This window comes from Colletotrichum siamense (genome assembly GCF_013390195.1).
Source record: "Colletotrichum siamense strain Cg363 chromosome Unknown KSG_Cg363_contig07, whole genome shotgun sequence".
Taxonomy (NCBI): Eukaryota; Fungi; Ascomycota; class Sordariomycetes; order Glomerellales; family Glomerellaceae; genus Colletotrichum; species Colletotrichum siamense.
In genome coordinates, this window is record NW_023501020.1 from 1,389,216 (window position 1) to 1,408,155 (window position 18,940).

Genomic DNA, 18,940 nt, shown 5'->3' on the forward strand with positions numbered 1-18,940 from the left:
TGGGTGCAGATGGCTAGCGTAGGATGACCAACATGGCGCGGGGTACATTTGTGGCCATACCCGTCATCGACGTCATCTCGGAAACAGACCGTCTTTATTTTGGTTTAAATGATGATAGAAGTTGCTATTCTACATACTGTTCTTCCTCAAGCCAGTAGAGATGAATGGTCCGTGGATGAAGTAGACATGCGTTGGCGCCTTGCGTCGAAGGACCCACCAGATTACACCTTATTGTAAAAGCTTCCACCCGCTGCCGTATCGACAGCCATAGCTTCCTCCAATCCGACAATGGTAAACAGTTTCTTCGGGGTGAACTCCTTCTCCAGCCCTGTCTTTCCGGTTTTCTTGATTTTCACAAAGACATCCTTGATCGCCTGGTAGGCCGGAGCAATGGACGCGAAAGGGTAGATGATGACTTTGAAGCCGAGCTCCTGGGCTTCAGCCGGGGTCCATGACGGTGTGGCACCATGTTCCACCATATTGAGTAGCATAGGAGTAGGCGCCATCCTTTTACAGACCTCTCTTGCTTCCTCGGCTGTTGTGACTCCTTCCAGAAATCCGACATCGGCACCCGCTGAAGCGGCAACCTTGAGCCTGTGTACAGCCTCATCGAAGCCATGGGTTTGGAGTGCGTCGGTTCTTGCAATGATGACGATGTCTGAGCCTAGGCGCTTCTTCTCGTATGCAGCAGCTGCGATACGTTGTCGGAACGTTTCAATGTCAACTACCGCCTTGCCGCCTAGATGCCCACAGCGCTTGGTTTGGACTTGGTCTTCGATGTGAAGGCCAGCGATGCCTGAGCGATGGTATTGTGCGATGGTACGTGCGACCATATTTGGGCCGCCGTATCCTGTGTCAGCATCCGCTATAAGAGGCACTGACGGGTTGAGGTTCGCAATCATTTCTGCGTGTTCGCGCATGTCGTTGAGAGATGCGAAGCCGAGGTCAGGCTGCCCGAGTTTGGAGGCGCATGTCCCAGCTCCCGTCTGGATACGATTCGTTAGCAATCTGGGTTCAAATAAGGGCTGCCCCGAAGAGATTGCTTGAATACCATGTAGATGCAGTCGAAGCCGACTTCGTGGGCGATACGGGCGCTGTAGCCCTCATACACGCCGGGAGCAATGAGAATCTCATCACGCTCTAGAAGTTGTCTCAACCTGGCACCGGCAGATGCACTAGATGTGGCTTTTTGATCAACGGGAACGGAGCCCATGGTGATTAGGATAAGTTGCCCGGATTGGTAATGAAGAAAATGAAGCTCAAGGCGGTAGGCAGGCTCTAGCAGTCTGGATGAGCGGAATAAAAGTTGATAACAGTCAAATGACCCTGTTCATTTGTAGAGCCTCTTTAAACTACACCTTGAGCCAGTGACTCTTGTAGTGCTTCTTGTATTCTGAGAGTTACGTAGATGAAGTCCGGACCGGTCTCATTCATCGCCGATCGGACTTGCAGCGTACATATGGCCCCCGATCGGCCTCCCCGCATCGGAACTGAGCGCCGATAGGAGGACACATTCTAAGTCAGTCTCTTCTCGGAAGTCTCCAGAATCTCCCCATGGGGAAGAGTTTGCATATCTGGGGTACTTGCAGATACTTGGCCGCATGAGACATGGTGCCGGGAGTCATCATCCAGCTGACCATGTTTGTGAGAGCGTGGGTGATGCATAAAAGGTTATCATCACTCTAATGTCGTCAAGCTATTCAATATTCTCTCAGTTCGAGAATCTTTCATGAGTTTTGACAGCTTGGCTACAGCTTTCAAAATGATGACATCTGTGAAGAACAACATCACGGAACCCTCTAGTGCTCATATTGAGGAAGGCGAGTCTTTCGAACTCAAGGCATCTTCAATGAGCCAAGGCCAGAAGAGCAAGCACCGACATAGTTCCTTCGGTTATCATGAGAGCCATGAATGGAAAGCAGCCGAACGCCGTGTCGTCCGCAAACTGGACATGACCTTGTTACCCGTAGTCTGGGTTCTCTACATGTTCAACTACCTCGACAGAAACAACATCGCGTAAGTCACAATCACTCATCCATCTAACTGCTAGAAGTTTTGCTAATTAAAGCAGACAAGCTCGTCTTGACAACTTTGAAGAAGACCTTGGCCTACATGGTACTCAATTCAATGTCGCCGTATCAATTCTTAACGTCGGCTACATGCTTGCTCAACTTCCTTCCAACATGATCCTCACACGAGTTCGTCCGAGTCTGTATCTACCATCCTGTGTTATTGTCTGGTCGGCTATATCGGCAGCCACGGCCGGTGTCCACAACTACTCAGGCTTGATTGCGGTGCGGTTCTTCCTCGGCATCGTGGAGGCCCCTTTCTTTCCAGGGGTATGCAAACCTTTAACTGAATCGGAGCTTTTTCTTCTGCTTACATGATCATCGTGAAGGCATTCTTCATGCTATCGGCTTGGTACACCAGCAAAGAACTTGCTCTCAGAACCGCAGTGCTTTACTCAGGTCTGGTTTTAGCTACGGCGTTCTCCGGACTTATTGCCGCTGGCATCTTCTCTGGTCTATCTGACAAGGCGGGTCTGCATGGATGGCAGTGGCTGTTCATCATTGAGGGCGCCGGAAGTGCACTTGCCGCCATATGTGCCTTCGCTCTTTTGCCCGATTTCCCCAATTCCCAGACGGGGAGTGGGAAATGGCTGTTCAGTGCTGACGAACTCGAGCTTGCACAGCAACGTATCGCTTTAGATCGGGTCTCCGTACCTGAAGCCGACCGGTCCATATGGCATGGGCTGCTTCTTGCTGTGAAAGACATCCGCACGTGGATATTTGTGGGTTTCGTGTACGATCTTCAACAAGTACTTTGCTGAATAGTTCCAGGTTATTATCCTATGCGCAAATCACACCGCGTACGGCTTCAACAACTTCTTCCCAACGTGAGTATCCTCTACCAACGAGTTCAAAGAGACCGATGGCTGATCCCAATCAACTATAGTATCGTCAGCTCCATGCACCTTGGCACCCGCACCATCACGCTGGTTCTGACGGCCCCTCCATACTTATTCGGGGCCGCCGTCTCCTTCATCGTCGCTCGCTCAAGCGACCACTTCAATGAGCGCGGCTACCACATCAGCGTACCGATGGTTGTGGCCATCGTAGGGTTCATTATCTCGACGGCAACCCTCAATGTTCCTGCCAGATATTTCGCCTCGTTTCTTTACTGCTCGGGTGCTTTTGCTGCGAATGCTGCAGTTTATTCCTGGGCCGCATCCTCTCTCAATCAAACACCCGAAAAGAGAGCATGTGCCACTGCTATCATCAATCTTCTATCCCAGCTGGGGAACATTTGGAGTCCCTATTTCTTCCCATCATCGGACGGGCCCCGGTATATCATGGCAATGCTTCTCATGATGGCATTTTCGGCGTTGAGTGTTGTCTCATCATTGCTGATGAAGTTCCTATTGAAGAAAGCGAATAGGAAGATACTTTCTGAAGCGGAGCGGACAGGGCAGCAACCCAAACTTTATACCGAGTAGCTGAGACCGCCGAACACTGTTGTGAGCAAGCTGGTGAACAGGAAGAGAGGGAATCTCTATTTTCTATACATTTACGCCAACTCAAGCGAAACATCAACATCTTGGGCAGCCTCTATGCTCTTGCCCAGGATATTCTTCTCGTGATCCAACAGCTCTCTCACGTTTGTGCCGACCATGCAGCTCATATCCTTCTTCTTCGCACCCTTGACCCATTGTTGGTCAATCATCCAGTGCGTCGGAATTTCGAACTCCGTTGCGTTGCCCATCTTATTCTTCAGCAGTCCACCGTTGTACCACAGCAGATTATCCACCTCGTCCACGTGCGCAATCACGAAGCTGCACACCTGTGTCATGTCCGTCTGGACTCCGCGAATCGGAAATCTCCAGCCAACCATGCCGCCGTAATGCCTCGAGAAGGAGTACTTCGATCCCGTCACTTCCAGACCGATCCAGTATGTTTCCTTGTCGCCGTAGGTAATCCGATACGTCCATGAGTTGCGCACTGCGTAGGTGTTTTGCCAGCCGATGTGTAGCAAACCCATGAGAACATCAAGTCGTCCCTTGTTGAGCACAACGATACCAGAGTCCCCCTCCTCGGCGTATCTCTCTGTCCAGACACGTGATTTCGACAGTTCTTCGCTCGGGCGCTTGATCATATCGTGGTACCAATCGTGTCGTTCGGGGAACTGCCCCTTCCAAAGGAGTCGGTCGTGGAAGAGCAGCGCGCCTTTCTCGCGATAGCTTCGCTGCTGCAACAGCTGTTCGGGCGCCTGCATGAAGACGACATCGGCGTCCAGGAGAATCACCTCCTCGAAGCGACTGCCGAGCGCGGCAAACGGCTTGATCGCCCATCCTCCCTCCGCCAATCTCAGAGTGGTGTCATTGAACACGGTTGTAATGTCCAGGAACTCGATGTGGCCATCATCGCCCGTGGCAGCGGCCTGAACAAGTGTATCACGGTCCTCCTCGCTCAAGTCCTCGTCGCCAGCGTACACAATCTGGATCGGTAGCGTGGTTCGGTGCACGCGCGTCAGCGACGCCACCAGATGGCACGCGAATCGCAGCGTGCCAGATCCGGTGGGGATGACGATTCCCGCATTTTTCGGCTTATAGATGCCGTCGTCCGGCTGCCTCCTGGAGATAGCGTCGGCCGCCGCTGCCGGTGCACCGGCGACTGCATCGACGCTGTCCTCGACGACTGGGACGACTGGGAGCTGCTGCTGCTGGGGCTGGCGAACAGGGGGTTCCGCACTCCCAAAGCTTCGCCGAAGATCCGCGAGGGGTGACCGGCTGTGAGGGTCTCTTGGCGGAGATTGCAGGAAAGGATACAGGGATGCCGCGACTCGTTCGATTTGCTCGGCTAAGAAGTCTCTCTCAGCCCCCACAAGCCGCTGTCCCTTAGGCGTCCTCTCCTCCAATGCCTCAATCCATGAGCGCAAGATCTTTGTCCTCTCGCCGAGTTCACCAAAGATCTTCTTGTATGGGGGTCCGAGAGGGTAGTCGACAAAGTATTGCGCCGTCTTGTTGATTGCATCGAGGTTGAGTCCTGACGTTGTCGACGTTCGAAAGCTGAACTCTGCTGAGCTGAATGGTGTAATATGACCGTTAAATCGCAGTAAGTAGACAACGGTAAGCGTGATGAATGCCGCCGCCGCGAGGACGGGTGTCGACTGAGCGCCGTATCGCGATGAAAAAAGTAGTCGAACCATCCTCCACCATGTGTTTGGAACAAGTCGTCGAAGTCGTTTCCCTCGCGGCAAGCTGCGCGCAAGACACCAGACAGGAAACCAGACTGCGCAGCCGTTGGAAGGCTGGGCACGCCGTCTTTAAAGAGGCCAAGACCTGCAACGATAGCTTCCATTTTTGGAGATTGAGGGTTTTTTTTAGTGAAAGCTTAACCATGCCGGGTTTCCTTCCGCTGCGGCAGGAATTAATCTATCTGACTGGCAGCTCCTCCGTGGTGCGGCTCGCAAGTCCCGGAGTGCTCTGGAGAACTGCCAAACAACATAACAGGCCATCCTGTTTGACGTTAGATAGGCCGCGCCAGCAGGCTCAGCCGTGGCGTCGTCTCATTGCGAAGCTGTTGCGTCTGGGATCCCCTTTCAACTCCGAGCTGCCGGGACAAACACGCGTCTTGGATATAGCGTGGCCCCACGTCCACTAAGATCCAGGCCAATGCCTCCCCCGCATTCCGAAAATCATGCCCCTTTTTTCGTAAATGGCGAGATCTCTCGATCTCTTTGGAGGGTGAATGAAGCTATTTTGAATCATGGCGAGATGGGTTGTTCTGTGAGAGTTGAGTTTTACTTGGTGTTGAGGATTTGCACTTGACACATTATGATCATCAATCAACGTTGTCATGGTTGCACCAGATTAATGACCGCCTCTAACGCTTGGCGGGCCTCTCACGCTTCGCCCAAAGTACTTCAATCAATCGCGAAATCTCACGTACATAAGAAGGCGCCCAAACTCGGGACGAAGATTCAGCGAGATGCCAGCCGATGTTTAGTGGAGACACGGGGAGCACCAAGGGTCTGCCGTCTGGTGACAACACCCCGGGCAGACCCCTTTCTCATCGCCGGCGCTGTTTTTGGACTCATCCAGCCAATGGAGTTGCGGGGGTTGGTTCTTAGGGCTTCGCGAATGCTTGACTGCAACGCTGGACTCTAGAATCTGGAGTCCCCGATGAAAAGTGCCAAGTCTCGCGTCTGACAGTGTTCACTTTCTGTAAGATCGACAGTTGGATTGTCATTTGCGAACACGGGATGGATCATTTCGCTCGCTGTCCCTGGGTGCGTCGCCAAGCTCCTTTTGTCGTAGCTGGTCTGCAGTCGAACAAGCTTGAAGCTTTTAGGGGTTCGCCGGTCGGCTTTGCTTCTGAAAAGGGGTTAAGTTAGTGCTGGGTGCCTGGGTGTTTGAAACGACTGACCGCTGTCAGTGTCAATGACTCAAACCATTAGGGCGGAGGACCACTAACGGATGGGCGCATTGTCAGGCATCGTTGCTGGAAGTCAGGGTAATCATTTCATTGCTGTTGTTGGTGGCCTTTCCTTGGAGGATCGGCGGAATTAAGTCCTTGGAATTAGGTGGGTATCAAACGGTGGCAACAGCATATCGCAAACCGCGGGTTCCGATATGCTCTGTTCAGGTAGGCCGAAAGCCTTTTTAAATCGAAACAAAACTCTGTGCTGAAACCACAGTATTCTTTGAAGAAGGTGTGTTCGCGCCTGAGTTGCTTGAGTTGTGATCACTGGCTCGATCCAGACATCAGACTCGATGAGTTCAACTATTATATTCATATGAGACAACTTTGAATGTCGCGCCAGTCGACCTAACGTAAACTATGTGAGTACGGCTTGATTGTCTGTGGCAAGGAGAAACTCGTTCATATATTGGCCAGCTCAGTCCCAAGTGATCTATCTATCATTCGCCTCATCCCAGGATCAACGTCCAGGCCGCACTTCAACGTCAACTCTGAGGTAGCCATAACCAATGGCCTTTTGGTCTTAATTGCCTCTAGCTTCAGGAGGCTGATTGGAGCTTTTCAATATGTTCTTGGGTGTTTATTCGGCTCCCAAGTCGTTTCAAACAATGATCGCGGTCTTTTGTTCTGCCCGTCGACCATCAATGTATCAAACCCTCTATTGCGATTGTAACAATCGGAAGGATATGCTTCGCCATGCTGCCCTTGAAGACTTTCTGATGAAGGGTATTTGCGACCTCTTTGCTCACTTTTCTTAGCACTTTTCTTGTACCTGGCGACCTTGTGTTTCCAGCTAGGGTCATCAAGTATTCCGTTGTCGTCAGTGCTGCTTGGGCTCTGTTGAGAGGCGTTCGGCGACCAAGATCGTCCTCGCTCTCTGGGTGTGATGGCGTCCTCCAACATCGTAATAATCTCATTCATTGCCTGAGCTTTTTCATCTCCAATATCTTCGGCACAGTCCTTTGCGTACTTCAAAAAGCCGTCTTTTTGGTAGTTGGTGAATTTCCTACATCCTTCCCTGAGCAAAAGCCGAACCACTTCGCTGAAGGCCTTCGCCATCGCTATGTTCATAGCTCTGTCGAGGTGTATGTCTTGTTGTTCTACCGGGAGGCGTTTCCCTAGAAGAACACGGGTGGTGGCAAGATCTTCATTATACAGGCAATGCTCCAGCGCAGTTCGACCGCCCACTTCTCTGGCTCCAAGGTCCGCACCTTTATCCATGGGCAACTGAACCATGTGACGGTGTCCATTGGCAGCTGCCCATATCAGCGGGGTCCTTCCGTTGTTCGCGCTTGACTCGACATAAGCTTTCCTGCCTAGCAAAAGCTGCCCCGTCTGTTCGAAACCTTCATAAACAGCAGCTGCTAATGGAGACAAGCCCCATTGATCCTTGACATCGACATCGGCGTCGTTATCCAAAAGGAGCCTGACCACGTGGTGGTGGTTCTTTCTGGCTGCTAAGTGCAATGGTGTGATGCCGTCATCATCTCTTGCGTTCGCGTTCGCGCCATGATCAAGTAGCAGACGACTAATTCGCACATGACCCTCATAAGCTGCTACCGCCAGGGGACTGCTACCGTTGCGGCCAGTAGCCTCAATGTTGGCTTTGCGATCGATCAGTAATTGCAATACACCATCATGACCTTTGCTAGCTGCCATAGTCAATGGAGTTTCTCCATTTTCATCTTCGGTCTCGAGAGCGGCGTTTGCGTCCAGCAACAAGCGGGCAATCTCAACCCGACCGTAACGAGCGGCTAGAGTTAGGGCATGCTTGTCTGCGCCGGAGTCCATGTTGCTAATGCGAGCCTTTGCATCTAGCAACAACCCGGCTACTTCAACGTAATCGTTTATCACGGCCAAGACAAGAGGGCTTCGACCATCAGAACCTTCTAGGTTGATGTCTAGGCCAATATCTTCCCTGCGTTGTAGCAGCGATAGACACACTGAAATCAAACCCCCAGATGCTGCTCTCCCGAGAGGAGTCATTCCGTCACTGTCTTGAGAGTTGACGTTGAATCCTCTTTCAAGCAACCAGATGAGGGCCTCGATGTTGCTTGACTTGATGGCGGTCGACAACGCTGCGGCACTCGTGCTGGCTTTGGTGGCGTCATCCAGTTGACCAGAAAGATATTCCATCGCTCCTAGATGGCCTATGGCAATAGCCCGCATGAACAGCCTGATCCTCTCATCGAAAATTGACTCTATATCTGCATCTTGAGCTGGCAGAGTGCGGGAGAGGCCTTTAGCGACTGAATTGTGCCATTTCATCAACCTCTGTACCCCCACATCCATTGGTAAGCGTTCGCTGAGGGAGGATATTGACTGAAGTATCCCGTTCTTTTTCTCTTTAAGTCTTTCATCTTGGTTGGTGAGGGATTTCAGTAATCTTTCTGATTCAGCCATTTCCAATGGCAAGCGCTCGAGCTCTTTCTTCATTGATGAAAATCGAATTTCCTTGTACTTAATGTCCGCCTGTTTTTCCAGAACTGAACTTGCTGCTCTGTTGACCTTTGGACCTAATTGTATATCCTCCTCGAATAGAAATTGAAGCCGACGATCACACGCGACCAATTCAATCTCGCTAGTAATGTCCAGATAGTCGATTTGTCGTCTCTCCAACTCAACAAACGATATTTCGTAGACGATATAGCAGCCTTGGCGTTTGGTTGTTTGCTTAACTGTCAAATTACACCAGCCATTGCTAGCTCGTTCTCTTCCAGTAAACCGCGAGAGGGATGGAAGAGCGGGGATTTCACGCGCAAGGATATCCAATTCCATGGATCTAGAAGCCACCATGAGGTGGCATCTTAGCTGCGGTTACGACGAGCTGATTTCCAACTCCAACATGACAACAAAGTCCGGACTTTGCTCTTCATTGTGCCGGAGTCTGATCCATGAAAGTTGTTTGGCGTCGCATAGAAAGTCAACGCCAGTAATGCCAAATCTCTTACTTGTGTCCCACCGATCCTTCGGGTAAACATCGAACACGGCCAATTTGCTGGAGGCTGGTACTTCAATGCTGTACCCGTACCTACGATCAAACTTTCTGATGTTTTCGGCCAGTGAGAGGTCTCGAATTCGCAAATTGGACGGCTCTTGTGAAGAATCTGTGTGAAATAGCTGGATGGCTTTGCTTTCCTTGGGCCTCATAAACTCGTCCGTTGCCGATCCTGGCTCGACTTGACAGAGAGGAATTCCTATGCAACCCTTTTGATGGGGCCTTGAATAGCATTTGAGCAAGCCAAAGGTGTGTCCCGCCTTGGTTGTGTGTAGCGGAAGTTGTAAGTGATAGTAGCCACCGTTCACGTCTAGGCGTTGTCCGCTGTGACCATTTTCCCAAGGGACCACGGTTCCACAGTTGACGAAGTCCTGAGGGCTGGCGGCCAAAACGTTCCCGTATCTGTTTGTTGAAGGCTGTTGAGGGTGGAGGTCATCATGTTGCAAATGAAGTCCCCAGGCTAAAATGGAGGCGTCTGGGGTTCTCTGGAGGATGGCTTCCTGTAGCCGGCCGAATGCAGCCGAAGCCCCTTCTCCATACATGATCGGAAGACTGACGTTGAAAATACCGAAAAGACAATAGGCTATGTCTTCTCCTCTCGTTGTCACTCTCTGGGCAGCCCAGGACATGCGCTGGGCAACGCTTGCATCCCGAAATCCGCCAAGGAATTGAGCAGGAATACCAGTGGCCTCTTCGATTATGCTAGTCATAGAGACTTTCTCTCCTAGCTTATTCCAGTCTTTACTGTAGAAGACCAGGTCTTGGGGAGCTAAGAGCTCCTGCAATGTCCATCCTCTGGTGTGCCACCGGCTTCGTCGGAAGTCGTTGTCGAACGTCAAAGCTGACTCGTCGGGCACATCGGCAAGATAAGCATAGCAACGGCCAGCAGTCTGATACCAAGTAAACATCGAAGTGATTGCTTCTGAGTAGTCTGTGTGATGGGACTTGTCGATGCAGCAAGTGTCGATCCAAACGTAGTCGAAGCCATCAGCTTTCGCCTGCTGGCAACATCCATCGAATTTTATCCTGCCAGGTCCGGTCTTGGATAGCTGGTGGTCTTTCTGGATATCGCCGAAGTGTATCTCATCTTTCTCTTCTCCCCATGTATGAGAAAGAATAGCGTAGCGTGGAAAGTTGTTCTGAAACTTTTCCAGCTTGCCGCTGTGGACGTTGATAAGCCAGATCATGGTCGATGTCTTACGCTGTCTATCGTAGGAAATATTCAGCACTGGCTGACGTTGATCTGTACAAATTACAAGACAAGGCGCAAGAGTGAAGGCAAGTTCAAGGTCAATCTCGCCCTCTCTTGTTGGGATAGGATGGCTCAAAGTGCAATGTAAAGGGGAAGCCCACCGAGGCTATGAAGAATCTCTTAAATGACATTGGATTATGGGATACGCAGTGTACACAATTAGCTGACATTGCGTACCACTAGTAGCTACGCAGATCCAATCAGAATATCTTCTGAGTGCTAGCCTATGTGTTGTCATCGGTGACCTGCATTGTTGCGTCGGAGTCGAGCCAATAGACCAGCAGCCAGCTGAAACTTGGCATTTGTGGCTGCAGTAAGGTATCAAAATGTAAGAATGAATAATTGGATCGCTTCAGGCTCAACTATCAGAATAACCGAGCCCGACTGCTTGATTGCGATTACGCCTTTATAGTGCCTACTTACATTTGCAGTCGCACAAGTCTCATGGAATTTCCCGAGCTGAAAATTCAGCGGTCATCATTCAATAGAACCACTTGCTTGTGTCTTCATTTTGTTATCCATATTCATCTAGGACATCAAAGTAAAAGTTGAATCCTTGTCACGATGCTTAATAGCTAATGTGAGGCGTGTTTGGATGATCCTCAGCTCGGGTGAAAGGTCACCAGCGGGACAGGATCTCAAAGCTGCTCGGGAAAAAAAAAAACGTTCTAATGCACTATCAAGTAGCATGATTGACTAGTCAAGTCGGGCTTTCGTTTGAGTCATGATGGCGCACAATGGAATTGACGGCCCACGAGTACACGGGGCTTTCTCGAACTCTAATTCAAGCTTGTTTGGAATAGAGTAAAGTTTTGACTAGTTCGTCAGCCTCTGGGAACGTGGAATAGCCTCGGATACTGCATGGTCTATTGAATTTAGTGATGCAAAGATCTTTCGTCAAATGAAGCCGCCATAGGCTCAGTCGACGAAGCTCCTACAACTCGGAAGGAACTCGGCCCTACCGAACTTGAAGAGTCTGTGCGCTGAAGAACTACAACATGATGTCTAAGATGTTCTGCAAAGAACTGATGGACATCTCATACGAGTTCAGCTCCTCGAGGGAATATCAGGTCCAGTATCTGGTTTCGCTATCGCGATGAACCTAATATTGACGATTTTCTGAATTTCGGAGAGCTCGGTCGATCCAAACTGGTGGAATGAGCTTCTCCCGCCCGAGAATTGTGGGTGCCTGTGAGATTTGGGTATGCGCAGACGTCTTGGCACAGCACCACGTTACAGTGCTCGTTGATGAACGTGGTAGGGGTTACCCCTACGTCCGCTTATGGCCGATAACAAAAACAGCTAGAGCTGAGCTCCTGTAAATCTGCTCACAGGCCTTTCGACTCAAGCCGCTGCCACTCACGATGGAGTCACTCGGTTCGGTAAAGTATGTTAAAGAGAACCAAGAAATCCGGCCCTCTCAGCGAACGCCGCCAAGACTGCTTCATTTTGGCACGGTCAGTATCTGTAAGCGGCGCCAGTCGGATCCGACGGTTGCTTCCGCATCGAGGAAGGAAATGATGATTGTATAAAGGCGACCCCGAGTCTGTCCCACGATGTCGGCTTTGGACGGAATCAGTATCGTTTCGTAACTGCGAATTTTTGTTTGTCAACCCAACATTTACACTCTTTCACAACTGCCCATTATGTTGTTTCTATCAACACTTGTTTCGTGCCTTCCCCTGGCCCTGGCGGCCAATATCTACGTCGCCCCCACCGGCAACCCGACCCCGGACGGCAGCTCGGCCAAGCCGTTCGGTGATATCCAAGCCGCCATCAACATTACCCAGCCCGGCGACGTTGTCATCCTTCGCGGCGGTACATACGAGCTCCTCAAGAACATCAACATCACCGTGAACGGCACCGCGCAGGCCCCGATTACCCTACGTGCGGCCACGGATGAGGTAGTCATCATCGACGGCGAGGGTCTGCCGAACACTCCCGCGCCGGTAGGTGCTTCGATCCCCGGCAAGGAGCGCGGCGTCCTCCACGTTGAGCGCATCCACTACTGGAACTTCCAACGCCTCACTTTCACCCACGGCCCCTATGGTGTTTACGTCAAGGATAGCAGCAACTTGCGCTTCAACCAGATCGTGACTCGGGATAACTACGAGAGCGGCTTCCACATGCAGGGTGCCCTTTCTAACAACGTGATCTCTTACCTCGACTCGTACGGAAACCGCGATCCCAGGAACAACGGCGAGAATGCCGATGGTATCGCCATCAAGGAGGGCAAGGGAGAGGGCAACATCATTGTTGGCAGCAGGTTCTGGGACAACTCTGACGATGGAGTTGACTTCTGGTAAGTGTTTTGTGACAGGCGTGGTATCCAGGTTGCTGACCATTTGCAGGGAGTTCCACTCCAAGTTGACCATCAAGGACAGCATCGCCTGGGGCAATGGCTACAACCGCTGGGTAAATCGACCTCTCACTCCATGACTACCTGTACTTCAGAGCTGACTAGTCGTCCAGGACCTCCCCGACTTCACCGGCAACGGCAACGGCTTCAAGCTCGGCGGCGGCAGCGCAGGCGACATTCTCCCCGCCGGGCGCGACGTCGTCAACTGCATCGCCTTCGGCAACAAGGCCAACGGCTTCACCGACAACTCCCAGACGGGCGAGTTCCTCTTCGAGGAGAACACCTCCGTCTGGAACGGCGCCGTCGGCTTCCGCAGCGTCAACGCGACGGGCGTCCTCGAGCGCAACATCGCCGCCGTCAACCGCCCGGGCTCCCCAACCAACGTCACCTACGGCGGCCAGGTCACCCTGCGCGGCGCGCAGATCTCCAGGGACAACTCGTGGGACAACTCGGCCCCTCTGCTCAGCAACGCAAGCTTCAAGAGCATTGACGTCGGCCTGGTCACGGGCGCGCGTAACAAGAACGGCAAGATCGCGGCCAGCGACTTCTTGTTGCCTGTTGATGGAGCGAAGCGGGGTGCCACCACCTCCTGGAAGTAGACCCCGCCCTGATTCGGGTGCTGGCATTTTCATTCTTCATGTACATATTTTTCCCCCAAAAAGAATAGCTCTCCAATGAGACACTAGATGTTGTCATGGACCATTCTAGAACTCACATAAACTTGCATCCTGAAGATCTCTGCACACTGTCAAAGCCGCCCTAAGCGCCGATCAAGACCGCGGTGCGGGGCCGCAAAAGCAGGGAAGCCGGTGATCGGCGGCCTCGAACCCACGGCCCCGGAATCGGCCCTAGATTGACGAGTCGGAGGGGAAACGGACACACGTGCTGGAGAAAAGAAGGCTCCGTATCGTGCGATCCCGCCTTACTAATGCTGCCGTGCAAGGGAACATGCCTGGTTAAAAATCTGTAAATAGTGACGCGGTGACGTAATGCGGGTGTCAATGTGGGTGCAGGTCCCTTGCCAAGCGAGTTCCAGGTCGTGATGTGATCATGCGCGTCAATCATGTTGCGGCTTATCATCTCATCTTATCTTCACCACCCGCCTAGCTAACTCATCGCATGAGGCCAGATTATAGCGTGAACGGCTAGACACAAAAGCGGACTCACAGTTCAACTCATAATCTTATCATCCGATCAGCGCTAGTGAGCATCTTGAGCAGCACGATGAAGTCTATCGGCATCTTTCCGGGCTCGGGTGGTTTGGGCGGCAGTACCTACGAGTACCTGCGCAAGCTCCTCCCTAATGATCAAATCATCCTCATCAACCGATACCCAGAAAAGATCCCGCAAGAGCATCTCGAACACGGAGTCAGAGTGCGCAAGGCCTCGTACGAGTCAAGCCCCTCCGATCTAGAAGCCGCGTTTGCAGGCATCGAGGTCCTCTTCCTCATCTCCTATCCAAGCCATGTGCACGATTACCGAAGAAAGGTAAGGACGCCCCTCGCTGTGCAGGGACAAGACCATCTCACAGGAATTCCGTCAGGTGCAACTACCCGCCATAGACGCAGCGCGCCGCGCCGGTATCAAGCACATCTTCTACAGCTCCCTGGCCTTCGGCGGCGACTACCAGGACACCTCAATAGCGGAGGTGATGCAAGCCCACCTCGACTCCGAGCGCCACCTGACAGAAGCAGCCGCCTCCGACCCCAGCTTCACCTTCACCTCCATACGCGAGGGGCTCTACTCAGAATCGTACCCGATCTACACGGCCTTCTTCGACATCAACGCGCCGGCGGACGAGATCCTCATACCCCACGACGGCTCCGGGCCCGGCGTCGCGTGGGTCAAGCGCAACGAGCTCGGGGAGGCGACGGCGCGGCTCATCGCGAACTACTCGTGGGACCCGGACCAGTTTGCCTACGTCAACAAGAAGATCCTGCTCACCGGCTCGAGGGAGTGGTCGCTGGAGGAGACGGTGCAGGTTCTGGGCCAAGTCGCCGGCAAGGACGTTCGCATTCGCCAGGTTGATGTTGATGAGTACGTCAAGCTGCCGCAGGTCGTCGCGCGCTTCGGATCGCAGGAGAAGGCAAGGACGTGGGCGACCGCTTGGGATGCTATTCGGGCGGGAGAGACAGCCGTGGTGACGAGTCATATGAAGGACATTATCGGGCGGGAACCTGAAGCGTTTGATGTGACTATCGCACAGTTGAGACAGTCATGAAGTCATCGACGTGGATGGCTTTTCGGCAGATTCGGTGCTATGTCGATAGCCAGACGACATGCGCGGCAAACGAGGAGGGATGAGATTCGATGTAATAATTTCATTTGGGGGCTACAAGGATCGAGAACTCAGCTCGAGGGAGAGAAGAAATGATCAATCGGCCTCGGCGGGAGACAGAGAATGCCGGGGCCGGGGTGGAAGCAGCACCGGAGCGACGAAGGCATCATGGTTAGGTTTCTAGCCCTTTTTCCTCAACAACGGGCGAATGGTTTAGTGGTATAATACTCGCTTAGCATGTGAGTGGTCCAGGGTTCGATTCCCTGTTCGTCCATTGTTTTTGCCATTTTGAGCTTTTGCACTGCTTATAGACGATCTTCTAGAGATCAAGAATTATTTGCCATTATTTTAAGCGTACCAACCATGTCCTCGTTTTCTACGGGTTTCTTGCGATTGCTGGAGATTTGCGAATGGGGACTTGCCTCATCTCATGGTGAGAAGGTCCGTGCACAACGCCCGAGGAGGCCGAAATTCGTGAAGAATTGAAGTGTGGATTGCGACATGTCCTTTTGAGTCAACTATTCAGCTGTGACCTTTTTACGTATTAAAGTCTCGTTTCTGAATAACAGTAGGTTGAATTAGTTCTCGCGCATGCTTCTGTTGTTCACTGATCGAGCGGTGTTTCTCCAAAACAGACGGCAAATACAGATCTCCGCCTGCGTGTCGTATTCCTTGTGGCACAAGAACACCGGACTGCGAGGTGCTCGGAGCCCATCTCATCCCCGGCTCTCACTTTTCTGTTGTGCGCGAACTGACATCATACCTTAACATGAGATGTCATAATCTCATGTCGTCCGTTTGTCCTTCTTGTCTCAACCGCAGACTCGCAGAGAACAGTGTTGCCAACCTGAGTGAGAGAATGTCGGGCTGCTCCGCATGAGTTCGTATCGGACTTTGTGATGGCAGATAAGCCTTAATTGGGGCCCCATTCGCTAAACTCACTGTTCTAAACCTAAAAATGACCCGACGTTGAAGGTTCGCGTAGAGCCATGCATCGCCATCTTCAGCTCCAAGCTCGCCATTACCGTATGAAAACGCCTCAAATCCTCTCGCACTCCATCTTGTTAGCCGCAGTTCGAATATACCACATTCTAGATTAAGCATCCTTTGCAGAGAAGCGGCTCATGCAGCAGGGCCTGCCTTAGCCTCCGCGAAGCTTCTCTTCCCCAAGTCAACAGCGCGATCCCCCCAAACTCCTGAATCCTTACCGCCGCGCTACCCCAGTTCCGGCAGGTCGGCTGCGTGCAATCCGGCACTTGACCTGCCTGGATCTGCTTAACGACCGCGGGGGGGCTGGGTTGGGTTGCACCAGTCCACCCCCGTTTCTACCAGTCAACTATCGCCTCCCTCCCGAACTGCTTAATCAAGCCGTGACGCCGGTCGAACGAGAAACAAAAGAACCATGGCCAACCGGACGGATGTATTGCACAACAAGCTCAATGCGGCCCCAATCGTCCCGTCAGCGGTCAAACGACAAGCCTATTAGCTCGCGCCTGCATGCCCCTCGTCTGATGGCTGCTGGCTGGCACCTTAATTCCTTCTTCCCTGAACCCCGGTCGTTCCCCCCTCTCGAGAAGACGGAAAATCTCCCAGCCAGAACCTACGTAGAGTCATGGACCTTCCCCCTCAGATCTGGCTCCCAAAGCTGGCCAGGCAGCTAAGATTGTCCAGCTTCTAGACACGGCATCAGAAGCTACCCTGCATGCTTGCCCAGGCGGGGACTTTTGTGAGTTGTCTCTTCGCGCCTTGTTTTGATCGGGCAGGTCTCCTGTCCCTCAAGCCAAGATATCTGACGAGCTGGGCGTGCATTCGACGCGGGTCGCCATGACCTGAAAAGGAAGGTTGTAAAAACTGCCCAGGCGATCCCCGACGGTCCGATCCTGCTGTCCCTGTTGATTCTGTCGCCTTCCCCTCATCGGTCTTGCGAACGACCATATAACCAGACGACGCCGCGCACCGGTTGCGCTGGTGAAGTTCTTGTCTCTGCACTCTCGACGATATCACGCGTTGTCAAGATGAAGTCGCTCGCTGTCCTTTCCACCACCATCGCCGCCGCCTCTGCCGCCGCCGTGGCGGGGGCTAGCTCCCAACGGGTGAGCTACGACGGCACCAAGGTTTTCCGTGTGTCCGTCGGCGACGAGGTCGACCGCGTGAACGGCGTCATCAACAAGCTTCAATTGAACACCTGGAAGGGTGTTCCGAGAGCCGGCGCTCTGGCCGATATTGTCGTCCCGCCTGAGCAGGTCGACGAGTTCAACGCCGAGATCTCGGGATTGAACGTTACGACCATGCACGAGGATCTCGGCCTCAGCATTGCTGATGAGTCCAGCTTCTCAGTCTACGCCGGTTAGTAAGACCCAATCACGCATCTGGACTGCCACTGACAAATTCCAGTTGGATCCGCCAACACCACTTGGTTCAACTCGTACCACGCGTATGCCGACCATCTGCAGTTCCTCAAGGACTTGGTGGCATCTTACCCCAACAACGCCGAGATCGTTACCTCTGGCAGCTCGCTCCAAGGCAACACCATCACGGGCATCCACATCTACGGCAGCTCCAAGGGCACAAAGCCCGCCGTTGTCTTCCACGGCACCGTCCACGCCCGCGAGTGGATCGGCACAATGACCAACGAGTACATCGCCTACAACCTGCTGACCAAGTACTCCACCGACACCGAGGTCAAGGGCTTCGTCGACAAGTACGACTTCTACGTCTTCCCCGTCGTCAACCCCGACGGCTTCATCTACACCCAGACCACCAACCGTCTGTGGCGCAAGAACCGCCAGACCACCTCCGGCAGCAGCTGCCTCGGCCACGACATCAACCGCAACTGGCCCTACCAGTGGTCCGTCACCGGCGGCGCATCCACCGACCCCTGCGCCGAGGACTTCAAGGGCGCCTCCGCCGGCGACGCCCCCGAGACCGCTGCCCTCTCCGCCTGGCTGTCCAAGACCAAGGCCGCGCAGGGCCTGAAGCTCTTCATCGACTTCCACTCCTACTCGCAGCTCTTCATGACCCCCTACGGCTACTCGTGCACCGCCGTCTCCTCCAAGAACACCGAGCTGCAGTCTCTCGCCAAGGGCGCCGTCGCCGCCATCAAGGCCGTCCACGGCACCTCGTACCAGTACGGCCCCATCTGCACGACCATCTACAAGGCGACCGGCAGCAGTGTCGACTACGTCAACGACGTCGTCAAGGCCGACTACACCTTCACCCAGGAGCTGCGCGACACCGGTAACTACGGCTTCGTCTTGCCCGCCAGCCAGATCGTCCCCACCGGTGAGGAGACCTACGCCGGCGTCCGCTACCTTCTTCAGAACATGAAGTAGAGTGGACCGCAGTGAATACTCAGATAACCCAAACCTAAACTTTCTTCATGTATTTACTTTATGCACTCTTGTGTATTTATCAATACAATGCAGCCACCATTGAAAACAAGCTGCTTAACTGCATGATACTCTGCTATATGTGGGTTCGTCTCTAACTTTAACCTTCACCGTTGATTCCAAACGGCCGCAATCCATTGTGATCTCTTATTGCTTCGATTGAACCACGATTTTCCTTCGCCTAG

The 18,940-nt window shown here is 52.8% G+C and overlaps 7 protein-coding genes across 7 annotated transcripts; 4 read left to right on the forward strand and 3 right to left on the reverse strand.

Moving 5' to 3' along the window:
• Window positions 1-221: 221 nt before the first annotated feature.
• bcpA-0 (Carboxyvinyl-carboxyphosphonate phosphorylmutase) lies at window positions 222-1,213 on the reverse strand (the record flags this gene model as incomplete). Its single annotated transcript, XM_036642551.1, has 2 exons — window positions 222-986; window positions 1,052-1,213. 2 exons carry the CDS (start codon window positions 1,211-1,213, stop codon window positions 222-224), a joined length of 927 nt encoding a protein of 308 aa, XP_036491797.1.
• A 549-nt stretch (window positions 1,214-1,762) lies between these two features.
• Window positions 1,763-3,496, forward strand: CGCS363_v010703 (putative transporter; the record flags this gene model as incomplete). The annotated part of the gene is made up of 5 exons (XM_036642552.1): window positions 1,763-2,016; window positions 2,072-2,339; window positions 2,399-2,791; window positions 2,841-2,896; window positions 2,956-3,496. The coding sequence occupies 5 exons, from the start codon at window positions 1,763-1,765 to the stop codon at window positions 3,494-3,496; spliced, it is 1,512 nt and encodes a 503-aa protein (XP_036491798.1).
• A 71-nt stretch (window positions 3,497-3,567) lies between these two features.
• On the reverse strand, window positions 3,568-8,771 carry ANK1-0 (Ankyrin-1; the record flags this gene model as incomplete). The annotated part of the gene is made up of 2 exons (XM_036642553.1): window positions 3,568-5,072; window positions 7,229-8,771. The coding sequence occupies 2 exons, from the start codon at window positions 8,769-8,771 to the stop codon at window positions 3,568-3,570; spliced, it is 3,048 nt and encodes a 1,015-aa protein (XP_036491799.1).
• Window positions 8,772-9,296: 525 nt separating this feature from the next.
• Window positions 9,297-10,664, reverse strand: HET-E1-3 (Vegetative incompatibility protein HET-E-1; the record flags this gene model as incomplete). The annotated part of the gene is made up of 1 exon (XM_036642554.1): window positions 9,297-10,664. One exon carries the CDS (start codon window positions 10,662-10,664, stop codon window positions 9,297-9,299), a length of 1,368 nt encoding a protein of 455 aa, XP_036491388.1.
• A 1,711-nt stretch (window positions 10,665-12,375) lies between these two features.
• pelL-1 (Pectate lyase L) lies at window positions 12,376-13,687 on the forward strand (the record flags this gene model as incomplete). The annotated part of the gene is made up of 3 exons (XM_036642555.1): window positions 12,376-13,031; window positions 13,081-13,144; window positions 13,202-13,687. The coding sequence occupies 3 exons, from the start codon at window positions 12,376-12,378 to the stop codon at window positions 13,685-13,687; spliced, it is 1,206 nt and encodes a 401-aa protein (XP_036491800.1).
• A 625-nt stretch (window positions 13,688-14,312) lies between these two features.
• qorB-0 (Quinone oxidoreductase 2) lies at window positions 14,313-15,309 on the forward strand (the record flags this gene model as incomplete). Its single annotated transcript, XM_036642556.1, has 2 exons — window positions 14,313-14,576; window positions 14,632-15,309. 2 exons carry the CDS (start codon window positions 14,313-14,315, stop codon window positions 15,307-15,309), a joined length of 942 nt encoding a protein of 313 aa, XP_036491801.1.
• A 2,072-nt stretch (window positions 15,310-17,381) lies between these two features.
• CGCS363_v010708 (Metallocarboxypeptidase A-like protein) lies at window positions 17,382-18,698 on the forward strand (the record flags this gene model as incomplete). Its single annotated transcript, XM_036642557.1, has 2 exons — window positions 17,382-17,712; window positions 17,761-18,698. The coding sequence occupies 2 exons, from the start codon at window positions 17,382-17,384 to the stop codon at window positions 18,696-18,698; spliced, it is 1,269 nt and encodes a 422-aa protein (XP_036491793.1).
• Between the last annotated feature and the right edge of the window lie 242 nt (window positions 18,699-18,940).